This window comes from Bipolaris zeicola (assembly GCF_000523435.1).
Source record: "Bipolaris zeicola 26-R-13 unplaced genomic scaffold scaffold_142, whole genome shotgun sequence".
Taxonomy (NCBI): domain Eukaryota; kingdom Fungi; phylum Ascomycota; class Dothideomycetes; order Pleosporales; family Pleosporaceae; genus Bipolaris; species Bipolaris zeicola.
The window spans coordinates 2,579-16,245 of NW_006912191.1; the positions used below are offsets into that span (position 1 = coordinate 2,579).

General features: G+C 48.7%; 3 protein-coding genes across 3 annotated transcripts; 2 read left to right on the forward strand and 1 right to left on the reverse strand.

The window, feature by feature from the left end:
- Positions 1-5,094: 5,094 nt before the first annotated feature.
- On the forward strand, positions 5,095-6,827 carry COCCADRAFT_102416 (uncharacterized protein; the record flags this gene model as incomplete). The annotated part of the gene is made up of 3 exons (XM_007716494.1): positions 5,095-5,282; positions 5,334-6,555; positions 6,609-6,827. 3 exons carry the CDS (start codon positions 5,095-5,097, stop codon positions 6,825-6,827), a joined length of 1,629 nt encoding a protein of 542 aa, XP_007714684.1.
- A 1,026-nt stretch (positions 6,828-7,853) lies between these two features.
- COCCADRAFT_7026 (GMC oxidoreductase) lies at positions 7,854-9,788 on the reverse strand (the record flags this gene model as incomplete). Its single annotated transcript, XM_007716484.1, has 3 exons — positions 7,854-9,183; positions 9,240-9,600; positions 9,653-9,788. The coding sequence occupies 3 exons, from the start codon at positions 9,786-9,788 to the stop codon at positions 7,854-7,856; spliced, it is 1,827 nt and encodes a 608-aa protein (XP_007714674.1).
- Positions 9,789-12,054: 2,266 nt separating this feature from the next.
- COCCADRAFT_28182 (uncharacterized protein) lies at positions 12,055-13,329 on the forward strand (the record flags this gene model as incomplete). The annotated part of the gene is made up of 4 exons (XM_007716488.1): positions 12,055-12,222; positions 12,276-12,647; positions 12,700-12,821; positions 12,873-13,329. 4 exons carry the CDS (start codon positions 12,055-12,057, stop codon positions 13,327-13,329), a joined length of 1,119 nt encoding a protein of 372 aa, XP_007714678.1.
- Between the last annotated feature and the right edge of the window lie 338 nt (positions 13,330-13,667).

The following is a 13,667-nucleotide window of genomic DNA, read 5'->3' on the forward strand; positions in this document are numbered from 1 at the left end:
CCCAACGTGCTCAAAAACGTTATAGCGTTTTCCTACGCAGACTCAATCTTTGTCTCCAAAGCTGTAAGTTATTTCCTGTGGTTGCAAAGAGATGCTAAGATTTCAGTTAATCCAAGATCCATACGAGACTCTATCGCCACGACGAACTTTTCATTTCCAGAGAATTCTTGGAAACATCGGCAAACCAGGACTCAACTTTCTCCTACCTCCACAGCAACCTATAATGCGAGAGATTGACGCCGGAAGTTGGAGAATTGACTCCTACCATAATTTTGATGGTACTGCGTCTCATTCATTCGAAAACACGTCTATGCATCTGTCATTTACTGACTACCATGTCCCTCACTTTGATGGACTAAGAGGAGCATATGACAGTCAGATATACTTCATCGAGTCTGTCATCTCCGTCCAAGATAAAGGCGAATGGGTTGCTGACGTAGACCCCTCACCTCTGATTAATTTTGAGATGTACGTGGATCATTCAACAGATGAAGACGATTCAACAGATGAAGATGATGCAACAGATGAGGATGATTCAATGGATGATGACAGTGTACTGGATGAGTATGATTCAATGGATGATGACAGTGTACCGGATGAGGATGATTCAATGGATGATGACAGTGTACCGGATGAGGATGATCCAACAGATGGGGATGATGATGATGAAGGAGTAGGAGAAGAGAATGAAGACAAGAATAAAGAATCATTTCGATTGGTGTCTAGGCTCTGGGATCAGGGTCCATGTCAACACAAACTGAACTCGGCCTCGAATCAAGACATCACAGCGGTGGACACTTGGAACGAGTTACTTGATGTTCCAACGGGCATGTTAGTTGTTCGGACCGGCGATAACTGGGTGTCAAAGCTAGCAGCGACCCTGGTGGCATACCAGTCTATGGCTCAGGTCTCACCTAAGTTTACTGTAACAGTATGCCCGCCTCAGGTTTGCTGGGCTTGCGTACAAAAGAAGGACCATCACCAAGCCTTTATATTTTGAACGGGAGTTCCCTACAGCTTAGAAAAGAATGCGGGAAAGGAGAGTGACAACGAGCCGTTTCGGAGACTGAAAACAGAGTACAAATCCACCAGAAATACAATTTCTTTCTAAGACCTCTTGCATAACGCAGAAAAAAACCTGCATCGGTCGTATCCAGTACTTAAATTTTTCGAACTCTAATGTAAGATACCCTTCGGCAAGAACTACAGGCAGAAATCGGCTGCCCCCCACCTCCCTCATCACGGCTACAACTGCTTCCCCGCTCAAACCCACTCCAACCCGAACCTTTTCACCAGCCTTGAAATTATCACAATAGCAGAATATTCGAGAGATACTTGATCATCCACGCATATAGCTAAACTTGCATGTAGCTCAGAGAGCAGCTATTTGATTATCCATGCGGTGGGTGATATGAATGAAGATATTGCGAACTGTGCTTGATGAGATAATGGTGGATCGAAATATCCCTGGCGTGTCGAAACGAACGCAGTATGAGATTGTAGTAAATAGTCAAGGATCTAACCTAACACTCACTATCTGCCATTTTTCTAAACATTGCAGCATATGATGGTTCGAAAGTGTGAGCCTGATGTGCTTCAGTGAACTCCTATTGCATCGATACCAAGTAGTGACGGGGAAAAAGCAGGGTCGAGGATTCTGTCGGTATAGCAGTGAAATAATCGAGTATCTTCATCGAAATCGGGCTATCAGGTGCTTTATTACCCCGGACTTGTATTCTCATACATACAAAGGTAAGTAATATGAGCCTGGTTTGTCGTCAAATATCGTTTGCATGGTTGTTATGAAGAACTCTACGATAGCTTTAGTATTTCTGCAAGCATGATATGTAGTTGCGAAGAAAGAGAGATTATCTGTTCAGTGATTGGCCCGATAGCAAAGCCTTTTTGCCGTACACTATGACTGTAAAAGCAAACTCACGCCCATCACTAGTTTCGGATCCAGGCATTGGTAGGATAAGGTGCTCTACAAGACATCGTGGCGAATTTGCCTCATCAGCATATACTTTACAATAGTATTTCACCCTAGTGGTGTGCAACCAGATCCAATCCCGATCAAACGTCTAATCACTCTGATAGACACGCTCACATGTCGGTGGCGAGTACATCTCAATATTGTGGCGCCCTAGTCATCAACTATGAGGTGATGGCCAATCGTACTAAACGTAACACTTGTCTTGGCTGACGATTGCATGTTGCTAACCGCAAATACTCTACACCTATGAGAGAACCTGGCAAAGCCTCTTTCAAGATAATGACGATTTTACTCTGTTGTGCTGGGAGGATCACCATGTAAAGGCAAATATTCGGTTCGTACGGCATCTCGCCTGGCCTGATCATCGCTGTGCATGCGTGGAATGAGGGGAAAAGATAACCAACATACACGTATCTATCCCTCTTCCGGCATAGGTATGGAGAAGCAAGTCTGGCTTCTCAAGGTCGCTATTTCGTAACCTTACGATGATGGTGGAAATCCAGAGGTCGTTCGAATGGACAGCAATAAATGCGGATGCTTATGGAAAGTCAGGAGTCGGGAGTTTCCATGTCAGCCTAATCTGAAAAGTCAATCATACTTGCGGAGAACCTGTTAAATGTTAAATATTTTGATGCGAACTGTCCCGTTTCGCGTGATCGGCAGAAAATTTGGGATAAAGTTCCAATAGTAGAACCGGTGTTGCGCCGCTGGACTCATCACTGGGGGCGTGATACTGCGTTGACCGTGGCGCCACGAGCGATCACACGTAGATCTATAAAAAAAAGTCGCCATCCAATTCCTGTTTATTTGGGGAAAACAATAGCTGAGGCACTTCTGGAACAGCCACCGATTCGGTCAGGTGATGCCGCGATTTGTAGCAATTTAGCCTAATACCCCGGTGGCGGGGCTCCAGGATAATGTGCTTTCTCGTGGCGTAGCCCTTGCGAAGCTTAGACGCGGGCTTGCGGGACAAGACCTTGGTTAGAGCTTCAGGAGTCTTATGTCTAACGTCGCACCATTATTCATTGGCTGTGTTAAAATCATTGATCAAGAGGTATGGGTCGCATGTACCTCAATGACTGGTTGCGCATGGTGGGGATGGTGAGAGCACGAACGCTCACTCCACAACGAATTTTCCAACTTTAGGAGTAGCTAAGCGATCTCGGCGTGAAAACGTGGAGACTTGTTTTTGTGGATCACAGAGGGCCGCTGTGGGTACTCAGTATTCTTTCGCCGCAATTTTGCTTGGTGAACCGGACACGGTACATGTGCACCTCGTGATGCTGATGGGTCTCAAGACAAAAGCAAGCCACTGCGCGAAATTATCAGGCCTCCTCCAACACACCAACAGCGCATCGGATGCAGCTAGGTATGGATGCAGCCAGAATTGATTACTCGACGGTCGAGGGTGCCAATCGAGAGGCTGAGATTGGCGATGTGGTGGGAGGACAGGGTAGGCGATAGGGCATGTTCACCAGCCAAGACTACTCATTCCGCATTTTGGATACGAACAAGACAAGCAATGCATAAGCAACTGCCGCATCAGCCGCACTGCATGTGAACTCTAGGCAGGATTCCCAAGAGAAGGGCACAGCGGCCAGAGGATCCATTGATGGGGCTGAGAGTTCAGTCAGCGCCAGATTGAGCTGTGGGCAACACACGCAATATTTGCTGCCATTCAACCGGTATGAAGTGGCACGGCGGAACGCCTCGATGCCATTTGCCTGATGGTCGCACGGGCGTTGGGTTGTGGAGAGCTGTCATGGAGAAAGATGCCAGCCACCCGTTGGCGGTGTTGCCCAGAATGCGCCCAGGCATAAGCGAGGGCTCCCGCGTGCAGGGTATTTGGGAAACAATTAGTGGAAGAACGCTAATCAAGGATCTAGAGAGTGCAGAATGCACTACCAAGAGTCACGGCTGTTGGAATGGGTTGGGAGGGAAATATGTAGACATGTGGCATGACAAGGCATGTCGTGGGACTTCCCCAGGTATCCATGACGACTAAAGACGTGCCCATGGGGAAAGATTTCTGGGGACGGTGCGAGGCGCTGATGGTGCGAAAGATAAGCGGAGTGCCTCAAGACAAGGTGTGGAGGGGCCGCGGAGGTCGCATAGATAGTACTTTAGAGTACTTACTACAAGCAGGGCGGCCCGATGGACGGGTTCGCGACCCATGAATGACGGTTCCTCGCCGTTGGCGCTTGTATTCATGTCACGTGACCCGACAGCCCATGACACGGGCCGCCTTACTTTCCTTACCGCCAATCAACGCCCGTTGACCTCGGCTCCGCGTGCATTGTATGCCTCCCTCTAATCCCAGTGGGGCAGCCCTGGGGAAATTCCTGCCAGGCCCACGTTCTCAGTCGCTGGAGAAGTCGAGCTTAGAGTAAGGGGCTAGAGGCAGGTTAATCTATTCAACCGTAGCCTGCGCCTGTCTGACAGCTGATCACCGCCTTCGAGAAGGTTGGAGGAATTGTCGTGCCAAAGCTTCGCCGGAAGTAAGGCCGTTCAATGCTTGTTCGTGAGTTTCGCCAGGTACGCCAGGCTCGCGGGCCTTGGCCTACGGGCCTTGGTGCCATGCTATGCAGCCGCGTCTGCCAACCCAACTTGGCCTGAAGCCAACACATACCATGGCTAGACAAGACGCAACAAGACCAGCCTCGTCTGTTGCTTGGTTTCCTTGACGGCTGCTCGTCCCGTATGCCGAGGCTGCTCCCATGGCCTGGCCGTGGCACCCTTGCGGCCACCGCTTTGGTGGATTTGCCGCCCACTCTACCCCATACGGCGGTTCATCCGCGCAAGTACCACACGACTCTCTAAGTAGACGCAGACGTATTTACCCGGTCCGCTAGACCGCCGTAGTTCTCGAGTCTGGGTCCACACGCGATGGTCACTCTCCGACCAGGAGATATATATATCGTCCACCGACCATATCCTTCTTTTCCAGGTTCAGCTGCAATCAGCCCACCCCGACAAGTCAACAGCTTATATTCCCTGCTGTACAGGACCGTGTTTGGTTGTGCGTCTCAAACCAAACCTGCCCTTGTTCCCTCGTTGCTTCCGTTCTACCAACAATCTTCGGACGAGGTGTATTGGACATCATGGGCCTCGCCCAAAAGTTTACGCCAAAGATTGGCGCCGTGGCCAAGAGCAAGGCCGACATTGAGGCTGCTCAGGCCGAAGCTCCCCATCTCAAGAGGGTCAATTGGAGGTCGGATCCTGGACTGCGCAAGCTCTACTTCTACGCCTTCTTCATCTGTATCGCTTCTGCGACCACGGGTTACGATGGGTAAGCACATACCGTTGGCGTTTCCATCAGCAATGTACTGACCATTCCTAGTTCCATGTTGAACAACCTGCGTATTCTCCCAATCTGGACCGACTACTTCAAAGACCCCAAGGGTGACACTCTTGGTCTTCTTACTGCTCTCTACGCCATCGGTTCCATCGCCTCGCTGCCCATCGCTCCCTTCATTGCTGATCGTTTTGGACGTCGATCATGCATCACCATTGGATGTGTCATCATGATTGCTGCGGCCGCCATCCAGGGTGCTGCCCAGAACCTTGACTACTTCATGGGTGGACGTTTCCTCATGGGTTTCGGTAACTCTCTGGCCCAGCTTTCTTCGCCTCTCCTCCTTACCGAGCTTTGCCACCCTCAGCACCGTGCTCGTGTCACTGCCGTCTACAACTGCTTGTGGAACGTTGGTGCCATTATCTGCACCTGGTTGACCTTCGGTACCAAGCGTATCGACAACGACTGGTGCTGGCGTATCCCGGCTCTTTCCCAGGCTGCCCCCTCTGTTATCCAGCTGGCTGCCATCTGGTTCATTCCTGAGTCTCCACGTTGGTTGATTTCCAAGGAGAGGAACGAGGAGGCCCTTAACATCCTCGCCAAGTACCACGCCAACGGCGATGCTGACAACGCGACTGTCCAGTTCGAATATGCTGAGATCAAGGAGACTCTCCGCCTCGAGTTCCAGTACCAGAAGAGCTCTAGCTACCTCGACTTCTTCAAGACCAAGGGCAACAGGTACAGGCTCATGCTCCTCGCATCTCTCGGTCTCTTCTCTCAGTGGTCTGGCAACGGTCTCGTCTCCTACTACGCCACCGATGTCTACGACTCTATCGGTATCAAGGATGCTGATACCCAGCTTGGTATCAACGGTGGTCTTACCATTCTTTCACTCATCGTCTCCGTTTCTTGCGCTCTGCTTGTTGACCGCGTTGGTCGCCGCCCGCTCTTCATCTCTGCCACTGCAGCCATGTGCGTTACCTTCATTGTCTGGACCATTGCTTCATCGCAGCAAGAGGCTACCAAGAGCAAGGCTGCTGGTCAAGCTGTCATTGCCATGATCTGGATCTTCTCCGTTGCCTACGCTCTGGCTTGGTCTGGTCTGCTCGTTGCCTACACTGTCGAGATCTTGCCATTCAAGATTCGTGCCAAGGGTCTCATGATCATGAACTTCTTCATCCAAGTTGCTCTGACCATCAACCAATACGTCAACCCCTATGGTTTCCAGTACCTCCACCCCACCTGGAAGTTCTATACCATCTACGCTGTAAGTTGATCCATTACAGGAACATTTTGAGAACAATTGCTAATTTCAACCAGTGCTGGATCTTCCTCGAACTCATCTTCGTTACCGTCTTCTACGTCGAGACCCGCGGACCCACTCTCGAGGAGGTCGCCAAGATCTTCGATGGTGATGAGGCTGAGGTCGCCCACGTTGACCTGGGCAAGGTTGAGGACGACATCATGCAGCACGGAGGCACTACCGGCTTCGAGAAGGAGGACCACGTCCGCGTCGAGCAGGTCAGGAGTTCATCTTAGATGCAGTCATGATTAGTTGTGTGTTTGTCATGATGCCTGTAGCAGGGGTTGTGACGTTGGTGATTATTAGTCTTGCGATATACCAATGCTAGCGCATACCTTTCGCTAATGTTATTAATGAGACGTGTTATCTGATCATTGCGCGGTGTGCGTCGTGACATTCGGCTACTCATTCTGTTCTTCGTGCTGGTTGGCTGTTTTCATTGTTACATGCAGATGAGCTCACCCAAATTGGAAAAGATGCGATACTCACGGACGCATGTACAGGGCTGATCCTAAATCTCTGCAATTAATTAATATCGCCTCCATTGCCCGAAAGTGAGTAAAGGCGCACGGAGCCTTCCCCTCATCTCCCATACGCGGAGAAAAGTGGGATACTGGAAGCGGAACCAACCTAGCGCGGGGCTAATTTCTGTAATTATCAAGTATGCCTGGAATAATTAATCTGTCTTGATCGCTTCATGAAACATTTGTTGGCATGAGCAGCATCAGCCCTAAGATCTGTGAGAGCATCAAAGCCGAAAACGCCGAAAAGGGCCACCTTCCGCCGTTGGGGAAGCTACAGCGAGGGGTAGGACGCCATCCGGATGTTGCAATAGATAAATGTGAAGACGACAGCCAACGATGCTGATGTTTGAGGTGAGCTGATTGCATACATGTAAGCAGATGAATAGAGATAAGAGTGATGGAGGATTAGCGTGGAGGTGACCCGAGAGAATGAGTGGAAGTTGGGTTACCAAGACGTCACGCACTAGGCTAGCGCGCCTACTGCTTCGGGCTCTTTCCCTAGACTGGGGCTCATTAGTATATGTTCTTACTAAGAACACCATCACATGGCTTTTGATGATGATGAAAAGCATTGGCCGAACAAGAGAGGACGCCAAATCCACAAGTGGAATACGATAACGCGTACGTACAGGTAACAAATCTATATTTGGGAGCCTGTTGCTTATACAGCACTTTGTTTACTAAGCTGTCTCTTTCTACATATATACAATGAATGTCCAGAAAACTGACTACATCATCTTAGCCCCTGTTGATGATGATGTCAGCAGCCTTCTCAGCGACAGCATACACAGTCGCTTGGAGATGCTGTGAGGGAATCAGAGGCATGATGGAGGCGTCCACAATGGACAGATGCTTGACCCCGTAAAAGGCAAGTTCGTTCGACACGCAACCACCCATATCTTCCGGCATCATAGGGCAACTGCAAGAAGGGTGTGCCAATGAAGGTAGGATGGCGTTCTTTCCGACCAAATTGTCAACAATCTCATCATCAGTCTTGTATTGTGCGCCAGGAGACGTTTCAACTGGCGTGTACTTTGCTAGTTCTGGGCCCGCCCAGACCTTACGGAGATAGCGAATCGACGCGCCAAAGAGGGTTTTATCAATCGGATTGCTGAGCGTGTTCCAGAAGACCTGTGGCGGTCCTTGTGGGTTCTTGGGGTTGATCGTAATACTGCCGCGTGATACTGGCTTCTCCAAGCCAACAAGCATGAATGCACCGGCATCTGGTATGGGGAGCTCTACGACGGCAGCTTTGTTGTTTCGGAAAATATCTGCAAGAACTTTGCGCTGTGCCTTTACGCCATTGAGTAGCTTTTTGCTGTTCTTGTAGATGGCAGGCAGGTAAGCGTCATCCTTCAGTCCCAGTACCCGGTCCGCAATACTGCCATAGTTTTCGGGGTCGACAACAGGGAGTGGTATCATGGCTAGCGCGTTACCACGAGCTATGGTAATGGGTCCAGTTTTGTTTGCAAAGTACTGTTTCCAGGCAGAGGCATTGTATGCTGGATCCGTGTCTAAGGATCCCCCGTTTGGTATGCTGATGTTTGTGATGTTGAACGCAATACTGGTGTAAGGATGGTCTTGGAAGTTTGCACCAACACCATCATGTTCAAGCCGCACGGGGATTCCAGCAGCTTCTAGAACGGACTTTGGTCCAATACCACTGGCTTGAAGAAATTTGGGTGTGTTGATTGCACCAGCGGCCAGGATAACCTCCTTCCTTGCGTAATAGGTTTTAGATGAGCCGGTCTTCGTCTCGATGGTTTTGACGCCCTTCGCCTCGAGCTTCTCACCGTCATAGAACTCTAGCTCAGTCGCAGTAGTCCCCAGCACAACCTTCAAGTTCGTACGGCTCATGACAGGTTCATAGTAGGCGTTTCGAGCATGCGATCTTTCGCCAAGTTTCGGGTTCATCGTGTTTGAGTACCATGATGTACCGTAGGCCTCCCCGTTGTTGGCATCAAGAGCCTTATGTGCACGACCAGTACCTTCAAACGCCTTGAAGTAATCGAGGATATCGGAGTATTGTGTGTCCGAGATTCCGAGTTTCAATGGACCGGTTCCGTAACTGGGCATTGGCCGGGTTAGAAGTAGTTCAAGTTCAAATGATATATGGTGTCTTACGCTTCAGGATCCCAAGTAATCCCAAACTTCTTAATAGTCTCCGCCGGCGGGGGGATGAATTCAGTTCCTTTCTTGAAGAATGGTAACAACCCTTTCCAGCCCCAACCCTTGTTACCCAATGCCTCCCAAGCATCGTAGTCGGCAGCAGACCCACGGTCATACATCATTCCGTTTACAATAGAGCCCCCACCCAGAACGTGCGCTACACGAGCCTTCCATGAATTGTTTCCGAGAAATGGCTCGGGTTGGGATACATAGTCGGGCCATAGAAGAGACTCATTGAGTGCATAAGTGGCGCCACGGGGAATGCGAATATTTGGATTGTCATCTGCGCCGCCGGCTTCTATGAGTAGGACCGTCTCTAAAGTTCACAAAATTAGCTTTGTTCAAGTATCTGAATATCTTAATCTCACTCTTATTATTTTCGGAAAGGCGGTTGGCAACAACTAAGCCAGAAATGCCGCCTCCGACGATAACGTAGTCGTAGGTCTCTCGGGCCGTTGAAAGCCCGAGCAGAGCAGCGACTGTTATGATCTTGAAGGAATGCATCTCTTCCAGATGGTCTAAACTGTACCTTTAGGGGAAGACCTGCGAAGAGTCATGGAGGAATTGACAAGGTATCGAGAAGCAGATTCGTAAAGACTCTTTAACTCTTTACACGGGCTTCCTTCGCAATCTCTAGTCTCATGTCGGTATATGTACGTGCATAAATTTGGTATTAAAACATGAGTCGGGTTTGCATCCTGATTAGCATCGGTAGTATTAAGTCACCGAGCACGTGGTAGATGGGATTTGTGAACTAGCCATGTGAATCTTAGCGCGTGGCAACGCGTTCCTACATGCATATCTCGCCCGAGATCTAGCTGAAGAACGGCCCTTGGGGCCAAGCGATTTTGACTAGTTCAACGCCTTCGTGGTAGCACGCCTGTTTTGCTCCTCAGATGAAACATGTGGATCAGTCGCGATGTCGAGAGGAAGAGCACCCAATACTAGTATGACAGGAAAGTTAGGTTGACAAACCAGCCTTGATAGACGCGAGCTATAACTTGCCTACGCTACACCACCCACCCATCATTCCACCACTCGGTTGCAAGGACTGTACATTTCGAAGTAGCTACCAGAAAACTGCCGGATTGTACCTATGCATGTCAACAATTGAAAGTTGTCATGGCATTTGCCACACGTCATGTCTTTGCTGCAGTTGAGCGCAGTCACATATTGCGCCACGACTTGAGGGATTGGGACGGTACGACCTGGCCGACTTACATATCCATATTGCGGCAAAGTCGTTGCAGGGCTTGAGGGTCCACAGCTGGGCTACAATTCTACCGTCAACCCCTCAACGCCATTGTTTCAGCTCGTATCGGCCGTGTTTTCCTCTTTCATGTTCTTCCATGGTTAGCAGTTCCTGTTCGAGACGAACGAAGATCATTAGTACGGAATGCGCGATGAGGAGATGAATGGGACGGGACAACGGGTCTTGGCAACCCCCACACCTGACTCTGCATGACGATGATTCGCTGGTCGTGTATGCGGCGCACCCAGACCTGTCACATGTCGCAAGCGGAAGGATTTGCAGTAATTTCCCTAGATACGAAGAAGTTCGTTTCGAGTGAAGAATCGTATGGCCCATGCACCCACTCCAGACTGAGTGCGCCCAAAACAGCAAAACAACGAGACAAAGAGGTAATGGAATCGTTTAAAAGAGATCGTGCTAATCAAAAGTTAACCGATTTGGTCACCTCTCAGGTTTTCTAGTTTCTTACAATACTTCTGCGACAAAAAGGTAGTGTTTTGGTTAAGGAAGATGAGAGCACAGATCAGGTGACTCCTCACTAAAAACTAGCTCCTTCGAACTGTAATGGCGTCCGGATGATGACTTCCGCGCAGCAAAATGAGCCTGCACTCATTTACATAGCGCTCGGCTGTCGACAGAACGAAGAAAGACTAAGATGAACACAATTTTTCCAGAACAGCATTCACCAGAGGCCGAAAAAAACACTAGTTAATCAAGAATGGAACGATACTGGAGAGGGTCGGTGTAACTGCCAAGAGAGTGAACCAACATCCATTTGCAGCAAATGTGTTGTGATTCCCAAGCTGCTAGGTGCACTACCTTCGCATTACAGATCTAGCTCGCTAGTAAATCCCGTCCTACCCATTACGTTCATGTTATGTCCGTCAATTTTTACCTGCCAAGTTAGGTTTCATGGCCTTCATTCTATCCGATGGCAATTCTTATTACACCGTGAGAATGCAAAGACTCGTCATATTTGACACTCGGAAAGAGATAGATATAAGGCATAGCAAGGGGGGTATATAGGCTAGCCATACTGCACCTACAGGCTTTGCTCTGCGTCCTAGTGCTTAACGAATATAACAAGGATAGTTGAGTAGTATATCTGCAACAGGAGGTTTCTTCTGTGCCACAGTAACCGAGATGGAGATTACGTGGAGATCAGGCAGCAAACATCAACCAACACATCGCGAAGGCCTGATATTGGTGCGATTTTATCAGCGGGAAGCCGCGAAAGCGGGAAACGGAAGATAGTCGATCTGCTGAGCCGCACGCTAGCTAAGCGCGAGAGGGGGGAACTGGGCGCCAAATGGGTTGGAAGGTTGGTATAATGCTGCACTGCGAGTCATTACTTCATGGATTTCAATGAGTTGTGCCTGTCCAACAAACGTTGCTAGAGAGTTCCCAGTGTCCTGGAGCTCATCATACGCTATGTTGTGCCGAACGTTTTCCCATATCGCGTTTCGATATTGAATTTATCCTCTTGATGCAACGACACATCTATCATATCTGCCTACTATGTCAGAACCACAACAAAAGCACTGGCCAGACCGAGCCCCGAACATACTAGTCCCCACAACCATCTTGTGTGTGTTGAGTACTCTAGTGCTCGCATGGAGAATCAGCTACACCATCAGATGTAGTCGTAAACTCAGTCTTAGTGACTGTCTCATGACTATTGCAGCGGTTAGTCTTTTTATTTACCCATAGACTCGTGATTTAACTGGTACGCGTTCTAGATACTCAGCATTGTGGCAACAGGAGTCAGATACAGAACATGCTTCCATGGCCAAGGTCGTCATATCATGGATCCTAGCATCAGGAAGCCCTATGATATCCTCCAGTACAGCTATTACCTCTGGATTGGTCAAACGATCAACATAATAGCTGTTGCGATACTCAAGTATTCCATTTGTTCATATCTTCTTCTGATGAGATTCTCACGAGTTTATCTCGCAATAGTGTGGGCCTCAATTCTCATGGTCACGACTCTGAACTTTGTCCTTCCCGTCATGGGTATGTTCTGCCGGACACCTTTCGAAGCAAACTGGAACAAGAGTGTGAAATCAAAATGTTTCATGACGCCAAACGAAACCATCACGTATACTCAGGTTCGTCGAAAGCCCTTATCTTGCTGATTATGCCTCACTCATACCGCACTAGGGTGTCTCGAATTGCGTCACTGACCTCGTTTACATCGCTGCACCAATTGTATATTTATCAACCCTCCAGCTACGCAAACGCGCGAAATGGAGGCTTCGAATTGTCTTTTGTTTAGGTTCGATGTGAGTCTACGGGTATTTTTCATAGGATCAAATGATATGACTTATGGACAGTGCAACAGCGTGCTCAATAGCTAAGACAATTGAAATGTCTGCTTTGAAGAAGACACGCGATCCAACCTGGGAGGGCAGTAACCTGAACATATGGTCAGCGTGTGAGCTCTCAGTTGGTGTGCTCGTTGCATCTTTGCCACCTCTGGGAAAACCAATTGACTCCATGCTCGATCGCATACTACCTTCCTCCTTTCTAGTTACCGACCCGGATAATTGTCCCTATAACAATGGCCTACCTATGTTCAGTATCAGTAAGCAATTTACAATTGGCAGTAAGCCCACGCGCGAGCGAACGCGGTCGAAAAACTACAATGATCGCGACAACGATAAGTATATACTGAAGGAGGCCCAACAGCCTGAGAAAGACGAGATAATAAGGACAATCTCGCACGGGGTGTGCATTGATGAACACCCTGGCACACAGATAGCAGATCGTATCCATAAGGATCATGATTAAGGAAAACTTAGCTTGAATACCCATATCAAGATAAAGAATTGAGAAGTAATGTTTTTCTCCTAAACTGAATCGCCTCTTAACGTATCAAGTATGCTGCTTAAGCTTAGTCAATACTTATCTCGTGATGAGCAGGAACTTCGGAAGATAGCCAAGTCGTTATTCATGCGACGTCTCTTTTGCTGTTCTTCCGTGCCTAGAACTGGTTAATTGAATCAGAGCATGAGTTTTACATACTCCACGAAAGAAGGCCTTGTTGAAACCATATATTCGAGCGTAGTGTGGTAAATTCATTACTCGGCTATATTTTTAAAGAGAAGCCAAATTGACTGCTTATCTGG